The sequence below is a fragment of the Herpailurus yagouaroundi genome, unplaced genomic scaffold, assembly GCF_014898765.1.
Source record: "Herpailurus yagouaroundi ecotype Mexico unplaced genomic scaffold, PumYag 77, whole genome shotgun sequence".
Taxonomy (NCBI): Eukaryota; Metazoa; Chordata; class Mammalia; order Carnivora; family Felidae; genus Herpailurus; species Herpailurus yagouaroundi.
The window spans coordinates 80,149,437-80,169,880 of NW_024412388.1; the positions used below are offsets into that span (position 1 = coordinate 80,149,437).

At 49.9% G+C, this 20,444-nt stretch overlaps 1 protein-coding gene across 5 annotated transcripts in view; it reads right to left on the minus strand.

Moving 5' to 3' along the window:
* BCAR3 (BCAR3 adaptor protein, NSP family member) overlaps positions 1–20,444 on the minus strand; it is a 115,953-nt gene that overhangs the window by 10,510 nt on the left and 84,999 nt on the right. For 3 of the 5 annotated variants that reach the window (XM_040471013.1, XM_040471014.1, XM_040471016.1), the window contains 6 exons: positions 19,177–19,619; positions 15,129–15,232; positions 13,376–14,028; positions 8,057–8,172; positions 3,755–3,926; positions 995–1,106 (listed from right to left, as the gene is read on the minus strand). In XM_040471013.1, coding sequence (XP_040326947.1) covers positions 995–1,106; positions 3,755–3,926; positions 8,057–8,172; positions 13,376–14,028; positions 15,129–15,232; positions 19,177–19,619 — 1,600 coding nt within the window. Of the gene's footprint in view, positions 1–994; positions 1,107–3,754; positions 3,927–8,056; positions 8,173–13,375; positions 14,029–15,128; positions 15,233–16,042; positions 16,340–19,176; positions 19,620–20,444 lie in introns of those variants that run through there. The other 2 variants (XM_040471017.1, XM_040471018.1) reach the window with 2 other exon arrangements.

The window sequence follows — 20,444 nt, forward strand, 5'->3', positions numbered from 1 at the left end:
AAAAAAAGAAATGAGGGATGCCTGGGTGGCTCAGTCAGTTGAGCGTCCAACTCTTGGTTTTGTCTCAGGTCATGATTTCACGGTTTGTGGGTTTGAGCCCTGTGTCGGAATCTGTGCTGACAGTGAGAATCCTGCTTGGGATTCTCTCTCTCCCTGTCTCTTTGCCCTTCCCCTGCTCATGCACTCTCTTTCTCTTTCTGTCTTAAACTTAAAAAAAAAAAAAAAAAGAAATCCTGCCATTTGGGACAGCATGAATGAATGGACCTTGAGGGCATTTTGCTAAGTGAAATATGTCACAGAAAAAGATCAATACTGTAACTATATATGTATATCTTACATATGTAATATATGTGTCAATACTATGATCTCACTTATATGTGGAATCTAAAAAAATGAAACCAAAAACCCCAAAAAGTTCCTGAGCTTATGGATATAGAGAACAGATTGATGGTTGCTTGAGCCTGGGGGTTATGGGTGGGCAAAATGGGTGGAGAGGGTCAAAAGATACAAATTCCCAGGTGCAGAATAAAAAAGTAATAGGGAGGTAACGTACAGCACAGTGACTATAGTTAACACTGCACTGCACATTTGAAAGGAGCCAAGAGAGTGGATCTTGAGAGTTCTCCTCACAGGAAAGAAAAATTTCATAACTGTGTATGATGTAGGTATTGATTGGATTGTGATCGTTTTGCAATATACACAAATACTCACTACATCGTACACCTACAACTAATATAATGCTACACACATTACACCTCAATTAAGAAAGGTAAGCACAGAATGAGATGACTGGTAGCCCATGTCCTGTTTTGGCAACTGCAGTTCTTCTAGAAGTGATGCTGTCATCTGATAAAAAGCCTTGATGATCCATCAACAATCCTACAGATAACTCGGGTATCATGATATGTCCGGGTCAAGGTTTTGATCAAACCAGAGCAGATGTGACCTAATGGTCTCACAGACACACGCCTGCTTGTGCTGACTCTGCACTCACCTCTGCCTTCATGCAGGATTTTGCTGAAAGGCTTCAGCTGTTTCTCATAGAGGATGGCGGTCTGGGTGTATTGGTGCCGGAGGGCAGTCCATGTTTTTTCTAATCTTGTGATCTGGAAGAAAGACAGGTGTGATCATTTTGGAAAAGGCTCTCTTTAAAATAAAGTCAAAGCAGTTGAGAGCATCGTATAGAGAAAGGCTAACCCCCATCCCACCCTGTTCTGTATTGCTCTGATGGCCCATCCAGAGGCAGCTCAGTTTCTTCTGTGTGTGCACGAATCTTTGCACACACACATATACACAACTTTTTTATATAAAATGCATCTCCTACATTACACATTTTTTTCCATAGAAGTAGTACAAAACAAGCACAGACAGCCTTATTTTGTTAAACTTCTGCATGAAGTTCCACTTTATGGATAAAGTTTAGTCTCCCAGAGAGTTTTAGAAATTTTTTTCCATTATGAAAGTACCTTGTGAAGATTTTGCAAATGTGTCTATGTGTGAAAATATCTGGGGGATAAATTTCCAGAAGTGTAATTACTGGGTCAAAGAATACATGCATGGTAAATGTTGATGGGAATTGCCAACTGTCCAGAGGTTATATTGATGAAAGCATGGACGAACAGAACATACAGCATTTTAATTTACTCGTAATAATGTCTGAGGCACAGAGAACACTGCCCAGACCATATGATGCCACTACTCACTCCTTTATCGTTTGTTTTAGAACAGTCAAGGCCAACACCTGCCACTGACTCTGACTGCTCTGAGACAAACCACCCCCACTCATACCATAAAACCAGCAAGCCTAAGCATCTGAGGTTTTTTACATGAAATAAGAAAGAGGAACGGCACTAATACTTGGGGGACAAGGGCCAGCTCTGTGTTGGGTATTTGAGGAATTTCAAAATTAATCCTCACAATGCCCCGCGAGGCAGTATTTTGGCCTCGTTTTACAGATCAGAAACCAGAAGAGAATAGTTAACTTGCTCCAGGTTTTATAGCTTGGTAAGAGATTCATTCCCTTGGCCTCTAAGAGCTGCATTTTCCCAGAGGACGGTGTGAAGCTACCAGCACCCGCAGGTCTGCTGGGACAGAAAAGACACTACTTGTCTTCCTCTGGCCACCCCCTTCTCAATGTGCCTTCTCTCCCCTCGCCCCCCACCTCCTGTGAAGTATCTGCCTTTCTGAAAGCAGCCCTGGTCCCTTGTCTGGGCCCATCTGCTGGATGCTCTTTCCTGATACTAGAAGCTACAAAGAGAAGACATGTTGAGCCTGTAGTATAGGGACAGGTTTGGATGATGATACACAGGAGGGATGTGATTCTCCTCTTGGCTTTCCCTGGGTCTGCCACTTCCCTCCCCCAGCAGTGCCCTAGCTCATTGCAGGGTCCGGAATATCCTGGAGGACCAATGCCATCAGGAAGAGTCTGATGCTGCTGGAGGCTAGGGAGCCACCTGCAAAGGCATATTAGGTGCTCGGGGAGAAGTCCCTAATTGCTGAGTGTGATGTCATGGAGGGCAAGCACATGATCCCTCAAACATCCTCTTTGCTGCTCTCAGAGAAAGCTCTGAGCTGGAGGGTGACAGACACTCAGCTTACTCTGTCTGTTGCCTCAGCCTTCCAAAATTACAGGCAGTTTTGGCTAAGAAGAAATAAATATGATACAAATTAGAAACAACGTGAGTGAAAAATTATAACCCCTATTATAGGAGTCAGTATATCATGAAAATACATCTAGATTTGCTTATTCTAAATACGGAGCCTATGAAATTCCAGTATGTCTAAAGAGTTTTCAAACTGTTAGAATATTGTAATAGGAACTGACTCCCCGCCCCCCGCAAATTTCCTTGTGATGGCATTAAGTTGTTCAGCTTGTTTTTAGGGTGACCTTGCTTTAATTCATGGCTAGACCTTGCTCAAATGTGCTCTGACTTGCAGGACGTGTGACTGTAGCTGTCTCCCCTAGTGGCAGTGGTGGATTTTCAGCTGTGGTTATGAAACAGCCCAGCTAAATGACCCACTCCGTGGTTTTGGTGTTACTGGTCGCAGACTGGGTTTATATACGACTAGAGGAGCCTGAGGGCGAGATTTTAAACGCCTAGGGCTTGCTTGGCAGGACAGAAATGGGAAAGCGGGAATCTGGACAATCAAGATAACAGAACAACTTTCCTTTGTCAGGTCTGTTCGATTTTAAATACAGACTTTCAGGTTCAACACATCCTAAAAACAGCCCATCAAAGCATATAAACTGCAAATGCACACTTTCAGAAACTCTAATTAGGAGGTTATCTGGCAGATAAGCTAGAAATCTGAATTTTTTAACGGAAGTCTCTTTTAGCTGACCTAAGGAACATACTTTGAGACAAGCCACTCTGGGGATTCTCAGAAGCTCCCCAAATGCCTGATGACCCAGATGAGAGCAGTCTCTATTATACAACACACATTAGCCAGACAGATCATCCTCATTGGTTCTTAAGGAACACCGATGGCTCCTGAGGACGACTCTTCTTACTGCATACCAGAGAGAAAGTGTGGGCAGTCAACAATCATCCACTGTTTTTAAAAACAGAACCGAAACACTTAGGACACTGCTTTCGGTTGTCCCCTAATCCAAGCTGCTTTCAGTATGATTCAGTTTACCTTCTGAGATGGACGAAAATAGTCTGTGATTTGCTAAGCATGGGCTTGCAGACCACTTTGCAGAACAAGGAGTGCACACAGGCCCGCAGGGCACACGAAGCAAGTGGAACCTCACCTGTGGCATTTCCAGGGCTTTCATGATGGCCGAGAAAGAATAGAGGTCCCCCATGGAGTCTTTCAGTTCCACCGCCACCTGGATGATCCTATTGAGGGTGGCTGCTCGGTCCTCCAAAGAGCCCGTGCAGCCCAGAATGTCCACTGCGATGCCGATGGCCATCGTGTTGTGTCTGGGAGGGAAGAGATCAGTGGTCAGGCCCAGGGGCAACAGGACAAGGAGGAAAGGAATGCAACCCAGCAAGAAAGGGGACTAGCTTTGCTGCCTTTTGCTGCCTTAGCTCTGTGCTGGCAGCTCGGATAATTTGGTTGCTGATTTCAACAGCGAGACCACTCCCACAGGCTGCCTGCAGCAGGGCCTGGGCTAGGCCTCAGAGGGTGCGCTATCAAGAGTCAGAAAGGGCAGGACAGGGCCATGTGCAGCTCTGGATCTGGGAGCATGAAGAGGACCCTGCTGGGGTGAAGCTGCTAAAAAGTACATGTGGCTCCCGGTACCTTCTGCCATGAGAGGTCCAGGGAGACACCTGGTCCCTCAACACACTGGGGACTCCCATTCTCAGGGGAGTTCTGGCCACCTCCACTGTGCCCCTGAACTGGGGAATGGAAGGAACAGGAAACGAGAGCATATGCTTGACCCAAGAAGACGATATGGGTCTTGGAACATAAAAAGGGATGAGGAAGGAAGAATGGAGAGTCTGTGTGTCTGGTCAAGAGGCCAGAAAGTGAATGGCGATGTGGACAAGGACTGAATAGCCGACCGGCAGGAATTTCCCTGTAAAGTCAGACCCTAATAAAACAGAAATCTTGTATCTGCCAACAATCCTCCCTTTTCTCATCCTGTACTACCAGGGTCAAGCTCACAGACCCAGAACAGGAAGCACAGTGATGACAACGGGACTAATACGAATGGGGTCACAGAGAAGTCTCTGCCGACGGCAGCAGCACAGACTGCAGTCCTTTCCTTCTCTCCCTACATCAGCTGACTGCTTTGGGCCAGAAAGGCCTCCAGTAACTTTCTTCCAGGCTGTGGTACAAGTGCTGGAGGTGAAGCCCCATCCATAGTTTTGGTTACTAAAATACAACATGCCTTTGAAACTCTGGGGCCACCTTGTTCTGAAAGTTCACAGCTAAGGATGTCACTCCACAGCCACGCTTCTCTCTGGCCACATGTGTTGGTCTCTCTCTCACTGCTCTAGGCCAAGGGTGGCATGATTCATCAAGTGGCTAGCATTACTACTTTCTCTAATGGTTATGAAATATGCAATGAGCTCTCCTATCTCTGAGTGTGTTTGTGTGTGTGTGTGTGTGTGTGTGTGTGTGTGTACGGCGCTTGCTTGCAGTGTGACCATAGGCTGCTCCCTGACTGTCCACTCCTCAATCTCTTCACTGTAAAAATGTGAGCAAGTCTTGTTATGAGAAACAGACGTGTGGGGGTGTAAAAATCATTAAAGTGCCATGGGGCACCTGGGTGGCTCAGTTGGTTAAGCATCCAACTCGATCTTGGCTCAGGTCATGATCTCACAGTTCATGGGTTCAAGCCCCATATCAGGCTCTGTGCTGTTAGTGCAGGGCCTGCTTGGGATTCTCTCTCTCCCTCTCTCTGCCCCTTCCCTGCTCTCTCAAACATTTAAACAGTAGTTGGTAACACAATTGTCTCTGTGTGCCCATCTTTCTCTGTATCTTGGTCCATTTTGTCTGTCTCTACCTCTCTACCTTTTTCTTTCTCTCTTCTTCCTGATGTCTTAATGGATCCTAACAAAATTTTTATTTTTTTATTTTTATATATTTTTAATTTTTATATTTTTATTGAATTTATTCAAGTTTTTTTTTAATGGTTTTTACTTATTTTTGAGAGAGAGGGAGAGAGAGACATAGCACAAGTGGGAGGGGCAGAGAGAGAGACACACACACACAGAATCCGAAGCAGGCTCCAGGCTCTGAGCTGTCAGCATGGAGCCCGCTACGGGGCTTACGTTCACGTGCCATGAGATCATGACCTGAGTTGATGTCGGACGCTCAACTGCTCAACTGACCGAGCCACCCAGGCAGCCCCCTCAAGAGTTTTCTCATTTGTAAAGTGTTAAGGTTGAGCTGAGAATTTCAGATGTTTCTTTCAACTAACAGTAACTAATTTTCCATGTTGCCTTCAATTGATTCTTTCATTCACTGTTTTTTCCTATGTTTTAAATTGCCCTTAATAAAAGATAGGTTCTCTACATCTTTAAAACCCGGCATCATATTAATTAATTCTATCCATTCATTCAACCAACATGTGCCTAAAACCTCCTGCATATACCGCTGTAGGAAGAACAATTCAGCATGGCAGATCTGAGGCAAGAAGAGGCACTAAATGTTATACCAAGGACATCTCCACTCAGTAGGCCTGGAATGGGTGAGGTGGTAAATTAAAAATCAAGGGTGGTTTGTATTTGATTCTAAAACACAGGATGATGATGTCATTTAACCTTCTGAAATGGCTATAACCTTGGCCTTTATTTAGTAAACACACTGTAAGGAAGAAAACCGCTCCCCAGACTCTAGCAGGCAGATCCCCCAGGTCAGCCCTGGGCAGGAAGCAAGCCAGGCAGAGAGGCTCCAGGCAAGGAGCGATCAGGAGAAAGGGGAAACAGATGGAGACAGGAGTGGAATTCAGAAAAGAGCCTGGAGAAGCCCCCAGCCTGCTGACCTCAGAGCGCTCTGCTGGGCCCAGGGCGCACGTCCAGCATACCTAACAACACCGATAAAGTAAGGTCTGGAACCCTGGGATATTTCAGCTGAGATGCATCACATGGCAAACAGCTGTCTCCGTTGAAATGGTGACCACTGGCCCAGCAACATCAGAGGACAAGCTAGTGGAACTGAGAAGCAGGCCCCTGGGACACTAGGGAGGGGAGAAGATGCCTGGAGAGAGAGGCTAGAATCTAAGAAAGCCTGTAAGGAGACGTAGGAAAATTCAGAAGTCAGGCCTGCCATTCTCCAAAGGCATTAAACAACAAGGATGCCTGAACAAAGCCAAGGACCATTTCCTAACCTGCTGCCTCCCAGAAGCCTTTCGTTCAGCATTCTGGATGTCTACTATCCATGGCTGTGAAGCCAAAGCAACAGTGGCAGGGGGGTCCTTTTATCAGCTCTCTAGCCAGGTAACCTTGAGAGCAGCTGTATGGATCCCCGAGGCTACCTGAAATGCAAGGTTTACTTTTCAGGAGCTGACATCCTAAGAATGTGACGTCCACCAGCCACATAGGGCTATTTACACTTTAAAAAGTAAATAGTAAAATACGATACTGTGTCTCCCAGTCACTACATTTCAGGCTCTCAATAGCCCCATGTGGTTAGTGGCTACTGTAATGAGATAAAAATATTTCAGCTGCCACAGAAAGATGTCATGGGGATGGTGGCCCTCGGGCCTTGCAGCCCTCTGAAGCATCACTGGCCGCCCTCTTCTCATGGAAAGCTGGGGTCTCAGTTGTCCATCACAACCCATGTGTGTGTCATGACAACTAGGAAACTGGCTGGACAAACAGGATGCTTAAGATAACAAGACAGTCTTGCCCAAATCAGTGGTCTTTGCTTGTGTGTCAACAAGTCCAACTTCTGTGGTGATACAGGAATGATACAGGAATCTGGTCTAGCACTTCCTCTCTCTTTTTTTCCTAATCCTTGCTAAATCAAAGGACTTTGCATGCTCTTTAAGCAATTGTTCTACACTTGTGTTTAAGGTTTAAGTGCTTCTCTTTATAACATGCCTCGCTACCTTCTGTCTTTTTAATTTCTAAACATCCAGTGTTCACACGGGTGGGCTTTAAAGGACAGCCAGGGCCCGGGTATTTGGGGAACTTGTGAGAGAGGGGAGTGATGCTTCCGAGGTTGGGGGCCCCCCCGAGCGCAACCATCCCCTGCCCATCCCTCAAAGAAGACACTGTTCAGACTCTGTGCTTCCCAGCCTTTCCCACAAACTCCCACTTGGTCCTAAAGTGACCTTAAACTCAGAAGAGACAGAGGAGCCTCAGCTCAGTGAGGTGGCGAGATGTTGGAGTCAGTCTGCCTGCCACCGCCCGGGGCTGGTGGCTGGGTGACTTCCGCGGGCAAGGGCCAATCATCTGTTCTGTCCTCTACTCCCTCCTGGGGAAAGGACAGGAACGCATTCTTTGTTCCCCCCCGACTTCCTCTGCGCTTTCTCTTTGTGCTTCTCCAGGAATTCCCTGGCTCAGGCTTCCGGGAGAAGGGAGAGGTGCCGGGGCGGGTCAGTGGTGTGCCCCTCTCTGCTCTGACAGGCCGGAAATGCAAGGACGGCACTGCTCACCTTTCGATTATGTCCAGGCGCAGCTGGTGGCCATACGGCAAGGTAATGAGTTCCAGCCCTGAGCTCACACCCATGTTCTTCCTCATCTCTTCGGAGACTTCAAGTATCCTAGCGACCTGTCAAGAACACAAGTTGAAACACACCACGGACATGAAGGCAGCGCGTGAAAAGAAACACACTGAACTGGGACAGGATGGATGCGCTTGTTACATTTCTTTTTGAGCAGCAGCATCCCCAAATACAGTTTCCGGATGCGATTTGGAGGATTCTCATACACGACCGGAGTCTAAAACCTGGAGGAGAGCACCTAAATTGGTCTGCAGAATCCGCACATTTTGGTGTTTCTGCCTAGCCGGAGAATGGTGTAGTCCTGCCAGCTTTTGTCTAACACAGGCTGGATCCCGCGGCCAACAGCAGCGCCGCCTGCGCACAGAGCGATGAGCCCCCGCAGTGACAAGGCTGACTGTGGCCAAGCACCCCGCTCCTCTGCTGCGGGCTCCACCGTTCATGTTCTCACTTAACAGCAGGGCTGGCTGCTATTACCCTTAATTACGCCTCTCCTGGGCTCAGTAAATGCACCATACGTCTGGAAAGTATTAGAGGCATGTACAGCGATTTGAAACCTGAGGTCTGAAGCACACCCACTTCTCCCCAAGAGGCCTTCTTTGTGTGTCCCAGACAGCTCTCCCCATCTTAGTTCCAGCGTGCAATCACGGTTTACTGGCACCAGGTATTAGTCGGCCATTTATAGTTATTACATGCTGCCTCGAAATGTTACAACCAAGTCACTGCATGTCTAACACCAGGCTAATGACGCTTCCCTAATAGTGTGACTACCAGATACAGTGGGTCTAACCAACCCTGGACACACGGCGGCCACGTGGCAGCCACGGAACGATTCTTCTCCTCCATCTGCTGCAGTTGTCCTGGACCCTAACAATCCGAGGCAACTGAACAGGCCACATATCTTCATAATGGTCCACAAAAACCATCTGAAGTTTGGCTGATATTATTAACCCTGACCCTTCACTTCTGTGGTTGAGCAAAGCAACCACTGTCAGCCCTGAGGAAATGAACCTGTGGGAATTAGCTATCCAGTGGCGGACTGGGAAACAGGATGCAGAATTCCTACTATGCTCTCTGGGCCTCAGTTTCCCCTTCTCTAACACAGCTGCTAAGTTCACGTTTCTAAAGGACTTTGCAAAGGATCAAATGACTTTAAAACCTCAAAAAGCTATTTGAAAATACAAGCTGTGAGTCACCGGCATGTAGAAGAGGGAATTTTGGCTTGATCTCTGGAAAGGGATTTACACCTTGAGGATGGCAAGGCAGCCCAGATGCATACCGCAGCCACTTAAGGTCACGTACACTTTGCTTGCTTGTTTAGACAGCTGCCCCATCAGAGGCTCCAAACCCAGCTTCTGGGTGGTGGGCATCCTCTAATTCACGCACACACTATGTAATGAGATTGAAAGGTTTATCATTGATTCACTTTTGTTCTGGAAGCACTAGTAACCAGAGTGATCCCTGCTCTGACAGAGAAGCCTCCAAGTCTGTTTTCTTTCAGTGTAAACACGCAATCCCCTGGTCCCTTTCCTGGGGGTTTGCCAGGATATGCCAAGGCCCGCTTGCCCCAAGGCTGACCTATGGGACAAGGGGATCCTGAGCTCACATGGCAGGGCTGGGATTAGGTCCCCTGGGGAAATGCCCAGAGCCGTGCAGCTCATGGATACAGAGGAGGGATGGACACTGCTAGAACATTTACTATGCAATGGACCCGGCAAGCAACATTGGTGCTCCACCATGAGGCATTCCCACCTCCCTCTGCTCTTCTGACCTTAGCTGTCCTATCTGCAGGGCCTCCAAATTCTGCCTGCTCCTCATCCTTTCTTTGGGAGCTGCTGCAGTGACCCAGGGGGAATGCTGGCCCTTCCCAGCTGTCAAGGGACCTTCTAAACTCTAATGAGATCGCCTGGCTCTGCCCACCATTTCTGCTGCCTTCAGCACAGGACTCTGATCTGGACTACGCACTTAAGGGCCTGTCTCCCTCACTGAGCTGCAAAGTGCTTTAAAGGAGACAATAACCTGGCACTGGCTCAGAAGTAGAGACTTAAAAACATCCAAGTAAAGACCTGCTAGTCCCTCCCCCCCCTCCCCACCCATCACCACCTTCACTGCCCACACAGTGAATCCTCTGTAAACTGAACCCTTGACACCCGAATCTCCACACACGTATGTCGTTTCCCACCCAGAAGATGCTTTTCACATTCCTCAGCTGGTGAATTCCTATTCAGCCTTGAAAACTCATCTCAGACATCCCCTCCCCCGTTCCCCTTTCCCCCATGTTCAAGACCCTGCCTCAGAGGCCCCACAGCTCCCGTACCTTCCCCTGCAGAGCATTTCCCACCTGGGCTGTGGTCTGAATTCCTGCATCACTGTCCTTCCCCACATCCCCCGCCGTGGCCGGCCTGGCCCACAGTACATGCTCCAACAAGGCTGAATACCTAACGCTAATAGCCGCATTCTGGGCCAGGCATGGCGTGTGGAGGCTTTACATCAGTTATTTCACTTAGTCCTCACAACCACCTGGGTAGGTGGTATTGTTCTCCTTCTCTTAATAGGTGCAGAAAGTGGAGAACCCGAATTAGACTCAGGCAGTTCATCCCCAGAGGCCAACTGTAACACACTGGGCCCACTTCTAGATATTGCAACAAGTGGGTGAAGACAGGCTGCACTCTGGGTGCAGGCCAGGGCGGTGCCCATTCGCAGTGTGAGGGGCTCAGTGGACACCCAACCCACAGCCCCAGGAAGAGGCTGGACAGGCAGCCTTGAGGCACTTAGGACCATCCATTGTCATGATGGTCTTTCTGGGGATCAGCCTGGGGTAGGAACCAGCACGCGGGCCCCAAATGCTGCCCAGTGCCTGTTCTCAGCTTCCGAGTGGCCATTACATTTGGAGTGGGTAACAACAGCTCTCATTCTATTTCCCTCAGAGATGCTGACTGTGCCTGCTTTGTTGGCAAAGCCCTGAAAGTCAGTGGTTCCAGTAGGAGAATAAGGAAATGGCAGTGGACTCAGGAGAGAGGGAGGAACACTATCAACAGTGCTGTCCTTGGAAAATGAAGGGGGGCACAGTGAAGCGGACTCCTGCTCTGGGTCTCTGCCTCACTGCGCCAGGGGGCTCCATCCAGCCCTTGTTCTAAGGGTGCCTGAAGGTAGATGGGGAGGGGGGTGCCCAACCAGGAAGACAAAATGCAAAGAAAGAAACCGAACCGGAAAAAGGGCAGGCTTCATGTTCCTTCAGCTGAGAACACACTTAAGCTCTAGATTCATGGCTGCCGAGGTGGTAGGAATGTTCTAGACCCTCCTGCCAAAGGGCGGTCAGGCATCTCACCTCCTCCTAGACTTTCCTAGATCCTCCAAGCCCTGTCTGAGGTCACAGGCAAGGATTCATTACCTCCTAGGAATTAGGCTGATCCATTTCTCCACAAGGAGCTTCCTCAGTGGAGAACTCAGGCAGGTGCGTACCAGACTCCTGGCCTGTTGGAGTACCAGGGCGGGGTCAAGTAACCAGAACAGGAATCTTAAATCCTCTTACTGCCCAAACGGGTTTAGCTCACTTTAAAGTGAGGTAAGGATTTAATATGACCTGTGAGCACTGCCCAAGGACACCCAGCCAACCACGTGAACAAACCCTTGTTCTTCAGCACTTCGCCTTTCCTGGATCTTTCCCCCAGGGCCCCTCATGCTCTCACAATACACACACACACACACACACACACACACACACACACACACACACACGGAGAGACCACCTCTCAGGCCTGGCTCAGTCCTACTTTCAGGAAGGGGTTTGTTTAGCCCAGAACAGCTAGTACCTCCTTAAATTCCTGTAGGCTGTTTTGGGAGGCGTCCTACCCGCCTTGTGAGCTCCATCAAGTGGGGACTCCCTAGGGGAGTGCTCAGAGTCCAGTTTCCTGTCATGATTCATGACCCAGGAAATGTATTTAGGAAAACTCAGCTCCTAAACAGGCCCTGAACTCTGAAGCTAATTGCCTTCACTGGGCTACACACAAATAAGGGCTTTAAATCTCACCACAGCCTCACCTGTTGTTCCAAAGCATGGATTTGTCTCTATACTGGGAGATAGGCTGAGCCCACCCTGGCCTGAGACAACTGTTTTCTAGAAAGATCCCTCTGAAGGATAGCTTTGCTGTGGGGTCACCTATGAACAAAAGTTGCCTGTATCTAAAAGATATGCCGCCTATCAAAACTGATTATGTAAACACATATTCAGTTATCTGAAAATACAGTCATGATATATGTTCAATCAAAGACTCAGAGTTTAAAATAGTATATTTAGAAAAAAACTAAAATCCAATCAAATCATATGTTTAGGCCTATGCCATTTCTGTGGAAAACAAACACACATGCCTGAAATTATGTACACATATCTGTTTGCAGAGTAAATGTTAACAGCGGTGATCATCAGGAAACTAGACTTTGTGTGATTTTAGTTTTTTTCTTTTAATCTGTATAACTTTTCTAAATTGAGCAAATATTACTTGTGAAAAAGTCAAGGTAAGATTAAAAATGTTTATTCTAAAGCCCACTTTAGTAACAACAGAAGAAATACATACATTGTGTGTGTGTGTATATGTATACGTGTATACATATATAATGTATAATAAAATAAAAATAACCTAGGCTCTGCTACTCCAGAAAGTACATTTTCATCTGTAGTCCACTCTCCTTGAACTTGACTTTCCCAGTTCTGATGGAGCTGAGGCCAGGGGAGAATTCCAAAATCAACACCAGCTGGGAGAACTCTATAGCCAGTGGGGGAGGCATGGCCCCGTGGCAGGAGCCTGCCCTCCCTCTGCCCAAGGTGATTTTTACAAGCTTCCTGCCTGGGCAAAGGTCATCGCAAGCCTGTGCTTCCCACCCTTTAAATAAATCCCCACCCAGGTTATCTTCAGACTTTTTCTATGAGCAAGCACTTAAAATTTTTTTTTTCAACCTTTATTTATTTTTGGGACAGAGAGAGACAGAGCATGAACGGGGGAGGGGCAGAGAGAGAGGGAGACACAGAATCGGAAACAGGCTCCAGGCCATCAGCCCAGAGCCCGACGCGGGGCTCGAACTCACGGACCACGAGATCGTGACCTGGCTGAAGTCGGACGCTTAACCGACTGCGCCACCCAGGCGCCCCATCTATGAGCAAGCACTTAAAGGGTAAGGGAGAGTGAGGCCCAACCTGATGTCCCCCTTCCAAATTTTCAGAAGCCAGAACGACACCCACCCTGTCTGGGCACTTACCACGCAGTCCATGCTCAGCATGTGCTGGGCGATGACCTTGGGGTCGTTGTTGGTGAACAGTTCTTTTGCCCGCTTCAGCATTGCTGTTTCCAGGGGCTTGTTCTCGGGAGGAAGGAGCTTTGACTCGAAGTCATTGGGTCTGAATGAGGAGGCAGTCTCCAGTCGGGGCGGCACAAACTCTACCTCGTCCTCCTGCCCCTGGTCCTTCTGGGTGGCCGGTGCCTCCCAAGGCCCAGCCCCAACATCATCATCAAGGGTCAAGTAGTTGATGCCAGAGGTCCGGGGCCCTGGCGCCCCATTCTGCTTGGCCGTTAGCAGCTCCACGTAGCTGTCCTGGGCACAGAGGGGAGGCCTTGTTCCCCTGTCACAGCCTGCAGCAAAGCCTGGGTTCAGTTCACAGTAGTTGGCCTCAGAGTTGAGCCAGGTAGGTGGAGACGGGGGAGCCTTGAGGACAGGTGCCTTGCAGGGCTTGGGGGGCGGTTTGGGGCACAGCTGGCTGTCTGAGCCCCTTAGAGCCTCCCCTGCCCTCGCGTCCGAGGAGACCCTCCGAACCACCGCCGGGCTCAGGGTGGGCTCACTGCCCGTCCTGAAAACGGGTGAGTTTGGGCAGGGGCTTGTGTCCACGCCTGGGGATTGAGGGGGCAACTTACAGCCTGTGAAAGGTAAGAGAGGGTCAGGAAAAGCTCAGCTGTACAGAGAACACAAAACAAAACTAGAGCGACAACTCCCCAGCCCTCAATGCATGCCTTCGGGTTTCGATGTTTTACTTCCCAAAGACAACTCAGTATGACTGTCCCGCTCCCAATCTAGGGCAATCTAAAGCATCTCAAGGGCCAGCGGGCCACACCCTGCTTCTGAGGGGATTCTACGAACAGCTGGGCTGCAGTGTCATTTTATGGTCAGAGAAGGTTAGTCCAGTCAGAACAGGACAATACGTGGAGCTGGAGGGCAGTGAGTAATCTAGTCTCGCCCTTAGAAACAGAAGTCTTTAGTCACATAGCATAAGGGCCTGAGTCACTCTCACAGCCAGTGGGATCTAGCCAGCTTCAAGAGAGAGCTGAAGACACCCCAGGAAGGTAGGACAAGATGCTGAGATAACCCACATAGAATTGGTTCACCAAGGGGCATTAGGAAAATCACCTTGTGGTCCCAAGGAAGGTCAGTTACGAAAATAGTGAACAATAATCCATGGTCTACTAATATTGTTGCTTATGAGGTTTCCCCATATCCCACACCTCCTCTCTCCTCTGGCTGAGAAAGAACGGAGAGGAGAAGGGGTCTCGTCTGGATGGCTGCTCCTCCAGGAACCCCAGCACTGACCCAGCCCCAGAGATCCTGTCTCTGCCCTCAGGGAGGGCACTGAGACAGCAAGCTCATTTGTCATGAAGGCTATCAGTTAGCGGATGGGCGTGGGTCAGAAAACTTGGGTTCAAATGCTGGCTTAACCACTTGCCAGACGGATAACTCTGGATAAGTTACTTAACCTCTATGCCTCAGTTTCCTCGGCAACTAAAAGAGGATAAGCATTCCTGCCTTGAAGCGTTGTTATGAGGCTTAAGAGCTGGCACACACGAAGTGTCCAGCTCGCTGATCCGCATCTGGATATAGTTCTACAAATCCCTTACCCTGCAGCCTAGAGGCACAGAGCCTTGTGTTGTCCCCAAATCAGGTGACTGGATGGAGCAGGGAAACAGCCTGAAGGAGATCAGGCTAACACTGACACCCTCCTCCCAGAAAATTCCCAAAGACCTACCAATTGGCAGGTAACTTTCCGACTGGTGGGCTTTGAGGGATAAGGCTCTTCTGTCCTGCATGTGATCCAGGCAGGCTGGCTGGCTACCGCTCTTCTCCTTATTTCTGAAGCAAAAGATCAGTGGAACAGAGACGTGTCATTAAATCATAAAACCTTCAGGCAGCGTCATGGAAAGTTTTTAAGAGAAATGACTGCTTAGAAGGTGAATGGTACAGCACATCCTAACAGTAAAGGAATGTCTGTTGGAGGGGAAATGACTGCCGGGGGCGGTTAACACAGGATTGTGCCCTGGGCTCCATCCCCACGTCCTCAGGGCCAATCCGGTTAGTTCCCGGGCTGCTGCCTCGGAGCCCTTCCATCTGGTGGAGCAGAGCAGGGTCAAGATTTCACGATAGTCTCAGGAAAAACTGATGAACTGGAATGTGTACTTTTAACAGAGCTTAAAATTACTTACAGACCCAGGAGGAGTGACTTGTTCAACTAAAATGCATTTTCCACCATCCCTCGTGGCGTCGGGAAGGGAGCCGTGGGGCTGTCTGCATGTCAGCACAGATCCCCATGTCCCCCAGATAACCCACCGGATCACCCTGGGGTACTGTCACTCTCATCCTGGAAGGACCAGGGCCCCGCAGCCGACCTTATGCTGACCTGGGGAAGGGCCGAGCCTGCGCACCAAGCTGGCGCTGGGAGGCCCCAAGCACAGCCACGCGGGGAAAAGGCGACTGTCACTTTCCACACAATTTGCTAGCACTCCTCTGCTCCCTTGCCTAGTCAGACTGGGAATTTCTCTAGCACCAAAAAAGCAGAATCTCTCCTTTGCTAGGAGAGACTGCACTGCACCAGCCAAGTTGTAATGAACTTTCATCGGCCCTCCCACAAGCTTATGTTACAGAAATCGCAATGTTCTTTCCTACCTTTGCAAGCACCAAAGGAAAAAGCAAACAAACCAAAAACCCCCCAAACTCCCAGCAACAGAGAAATTCCAGCAACCCCTCAGAGATAAGGCTGGTCAGAGGGCAAATTCCAAAAGGCAGTGGCTTCAGCCGGGCGGTATTTATGCAGTGATCTTCAGAGCAGCCAGACTCCACTGGCCCAGAACGCCCACCTGGGACGCTCCCAACCTGGCTGAGCTCGCACACTGCCAGCCAGCCAACCAGCGGGCCTGACGTCAGGGAAGGTGCGGTGCGGGGCGGGCAAGGGAGGGTAAGGGAGGGCCCCGTGCAGGGTGCTTCCTTATTGAACCCACCCCACCCCCACCCGTGGACGCTTCTGCTGCAAGAAGTGACAGGGCTTAGGGAGCTGTGCTTTCAATGGGCAATTGGAAAAGTGGCTCTGGGGGCGCCTGAAAAGTGGCTTGGTTAGGCGTCCTATTCTTGATATCCACTCAGGTCTTGATCTCCGCCCAGTGTTGGATTCTGTGCGGAGTGTGGAGCCTGTTTGGGATTCTCTCTCTTCCTCTCTCTCTCTCTCCCCCAAATAAACAAACTTAAAAACAAGGAAGACAGAAAAGTGGCTCTGTTAGACCTGCCTCATTGACTAAGAGACCTCCTCAGTCTTTCTTTCATTTATCTTAAGAAATAAATTTGTATTTTGGAGCGCCTGGGTGGCTCAGTTGGTTGGGCCTCTCAGTCTTGATTTTGGCTCAGGTCACAATCCCAGGGTTGTGGGATCCAGCCCCAGGCTCCGAGCTTGAGTGTGGAGCCTGCTTGAGATTCTCTCGCGCGCTCTGCCCCTCTCCCATGCTTGCTCTCTCTCAGGAAAAAAAAAGAGTAATAATAATAATAAATTTAAACTAATTAATTAATTAATATTTTAAATCCAGTCACTGAGGGTAGACCAGGAGGCAGGCCTTCTTCCCCAGCACCACACTGGGCAGGGGTTCCGTGCCTTGCCAAAAACTCCCTGGCTCTGTTCATGACATTAACTCTCTGTTTGTTAGTTGAGCAGCCAACCCTCACAATCACAAAAGAAACGGAGCAAAAGGTGCCCCTTTAATATTTTAAGGGATCTCAAGTCCATTCTTATTACTAAGAAGAATTTCTCTATGTCACTTCTTGCCTCCCTCCCTGCAAACAGAGTCCCACATTCCACTGCCCTCCAGAAAATCATATTTATTATGATTACTAACACCTACGTGGCACTTATTTTTCTTTAATGTTTATTTTATTTTTTTTTTCAACGTTTATTTATTTTTGGGACAGAGAGAGACAGAGCATGAACGGGGGAGGGGCAGAGAGAGAGGGAGACACAGAATCGGAAACAGGCTCCAGGCTCCGAGCCATCAGCCCAGAGCCCGAGCGGGGCTCGAACTCACGGACCGCGAGATCGTGACCTGGCTGAAGTCGGATGCTTAACCGACTGCGCCACCCAGGCGCCCCTTTAATGTTTATTTTTGAGAGGGTGTGAGCAGGGACGGGCCAGGGGGCAGGGGGACAGAGGATCTGAAGCAGGCTCCACGCTGGCAGCATGGAGCCCGATGTGGGGCTCACAAACCGTGAGATCGTGACCTGAGCTGACCTGACACTCAACCAACTGAGCCACCCAGGCGCCCCCTAGGTAGCACTCTCTATGTATCGGCATCATTCTAAGCACTTTGCAAGTCTTAAATCATTTAACCCTCACAAGCCCTCACAAGTCATTCCAGGTAGGGAAAGCGAGGCCCAGAGAAGTTACATAGCTTGATCAGTGGCAGACTGGCATTTGTGCCCAGGCAGGCAGGGTCCACAGCCAGACACTGACTAACATCTACCAGAGCTTCCTAGGAGCACACGACCTGGTATGTATTACTCAGTTCTGAGCTTGGCTTCTGAATTTCTGCAGTCTGCAAATTACAGTTTATGACATTTCCTCCTGTCCAGAAAGAAAACCAATGAGTGGAATAAAACATGTGGGTTTAAGTGAGTAAGTTTAGATGCCAGGCAGCTGGAGAAGGGAAGCTGGGTAACCAAGCGGCTGGGGCTAGACTTCACCCTACCAGGCCTGCCTTTTCCCTGCTCTCCTTCTCTGGAGCAGTCAGACAGCAGGCACGAGCACCCAGCTCCATGAGAAACAGGTCCTCTGTCAGCACGTGCCACTGGCATTGGAGGGCAGGGGGCCCCAGCTGGGCATCCAGTTCTCTGGACTCTTCTCTCCCCCTGTGCCCAGGTTCGGGCCACAGCCCCCAGACTCTCGATGTCTCCAGCTCTCTCAGGTCTTTTCTCATCCACCTTCAGACTGAGCTCTCCCCCCAAACCCCCAAAATGTTGTTGGACACTTGGCACTCAACAAGCCTATGGTCGTATCTCAGATGCGGCAACTGGTTTTTCCTCCGCGGTCCACCCCTTCTCTGGGCCCTCCTGTGGTCTCCAACTTGCCATTCTCCAACACACATACCAGAGTCCCAGGAAGCCGAGGTCCCAGGCTCTCCCTCTACTTCCCCTGCACAACCTGACCCTCCATGGCTCACTAACTGGTCTTCCTGCTCCAAACTCTCTCCTGCCTCTCTGACACATCGCTGCCCTGTTCTATTCTCGGGACACCCTGTTCACCATGTCGAGTCTTTGAGGCTCCCTCAAACCTCTTAGCCTTGTTCTAAGGCCTCTGTGATTGGGCTGTGGTCACCTCCCTGAGCCGGCCCCTACCAGCCCCTTACATGGCCCTTTGCTTGAGCCCCACCGATCTGCCTACCCCAAGGAACTCTTGTCCTTTCCTATCACTACACGCTTGCTCCTGCTGAGCCCCCACCTGGACCGCCCTCCCCTTCGCAGCGTCTATCCGAACTTTCCCTAGCCTTCAGACCAGCCAGAATCCTCCTTCCTTCCCAAATCTCTCCTGGCCAACCCTCCCCCTCTTCCTCAGCAACTGCCTCATTTAATTTTGGCTGCAAGTCAGTTGGGAACTAATCACGCACTGCCCCATGACAGCTTTTCCAATCACACTTGGCATTCTTAGTAACATCCTTTATTGTTCTTCCCTTCCCGCGTGAGCTCCTCATCTGGCTGACTAAGCGCAGGCGCGTCCAGAGTGTCCCTCGCGGTCCCAGCACCACCCCCATGAGGCCGTGACCCACCTGAGGAGGTTTCCCCTGGTCGAGCTCTGCTCCCGGGCGTGGAGGCCGCCCATGGTGAGGCTCAGCCTCTTGCCCACACCGGACCTGCCCTCGGCCAGGCTGCCCTCCCGGGCCCGGCCTGGGGAGGTGCCGTAGCACTCCTCCAGGCACCGCAGGGGCACCGTCCTGTTGACGGGCTGGAAGATGATGGCTCCACTCTGCTGGGAGATGGGCCGGCGGTTGCCCACGTAGCAGCGCACCAGGCCAGGGATGGAGTCGAAGCTCTCCGTCTCAAACTGGTACTGCACGCGGCTGTAGGCCTCACTGAGCCGCAGGACCGTCCGGTGGATCTTGAAGTGCTGAGCGAGGTTCTTCCACTGACAGGTCAGGACAAAGTTTCCGGGGCTGGACAGAGAGTCACGAACCAGGAAGTCGCCATCTCGCTGCACGAGGTTTTCTGACACCTTTGGGACAAAATGGTGAGGGGTAGAAAAGGCAAGCGCACATTCATTCCTTCTAAGAGCTGCACCGCTCTCCACTTCTTTGGGCCAGCAGCGGACCACGGTATTGTGTCTCTTCTTCCTCAGTTGGCTCTTTATTTTTCCAACGTCAAATTCTTAGAAGACCCATTCATTCGCTTAAGAACGACGTGCTGCCCACCTACTGTGTGCCAGGTACTACTGTAGGCACAGGGCTTACAGCAGTGAGTGAAGCAGAGTAGAGTCTCCACTGTCATGGAGCTCCTGTATCTAGTGGAGAGCTGCTACTTTGGTGAAGATAAACAAGCAGCAGGTATGGTATGTCCGATGTTGTAAAGTTAAGGAAAAAGTCAATCGGGAAGGGAGATAAGAAGTGCCTGGGAAGGGATGAGGGCCGTTCGTTGCAACAGGCTGATCAGGAGGGTGTCATGAGAAGATGACATTTAGGCAGACCCGAAGCAAGTAAAGTGACAGAATAAAACAAAGCAGAAAATTCATGTCTAGGGAGTCTGATCCCTCCCCACCCCCAGCAAGGGGAGGAGGGAGTTTGGTCCACATCTAGGAGCCTGGTGGATGGGGAGGAGAGGTCCACACGTTGGTGGAGGCCAGGCGCTGTGGAATCAGAGACCTGAGTGTGGTTCTGGGCACAGCACTCGCTGGAGAGCCTGTAGCAAAGTCAGGTCAGTGTCTCACGTCACAAAGTTATAGGGAGGGAGAATTATATATTTGCATACACAATATATGCAAGCACTAGTACAGTGCCGAGAACACAGTAGGTGCTCAAATGTTATTAACTACGAGGATGCTGAT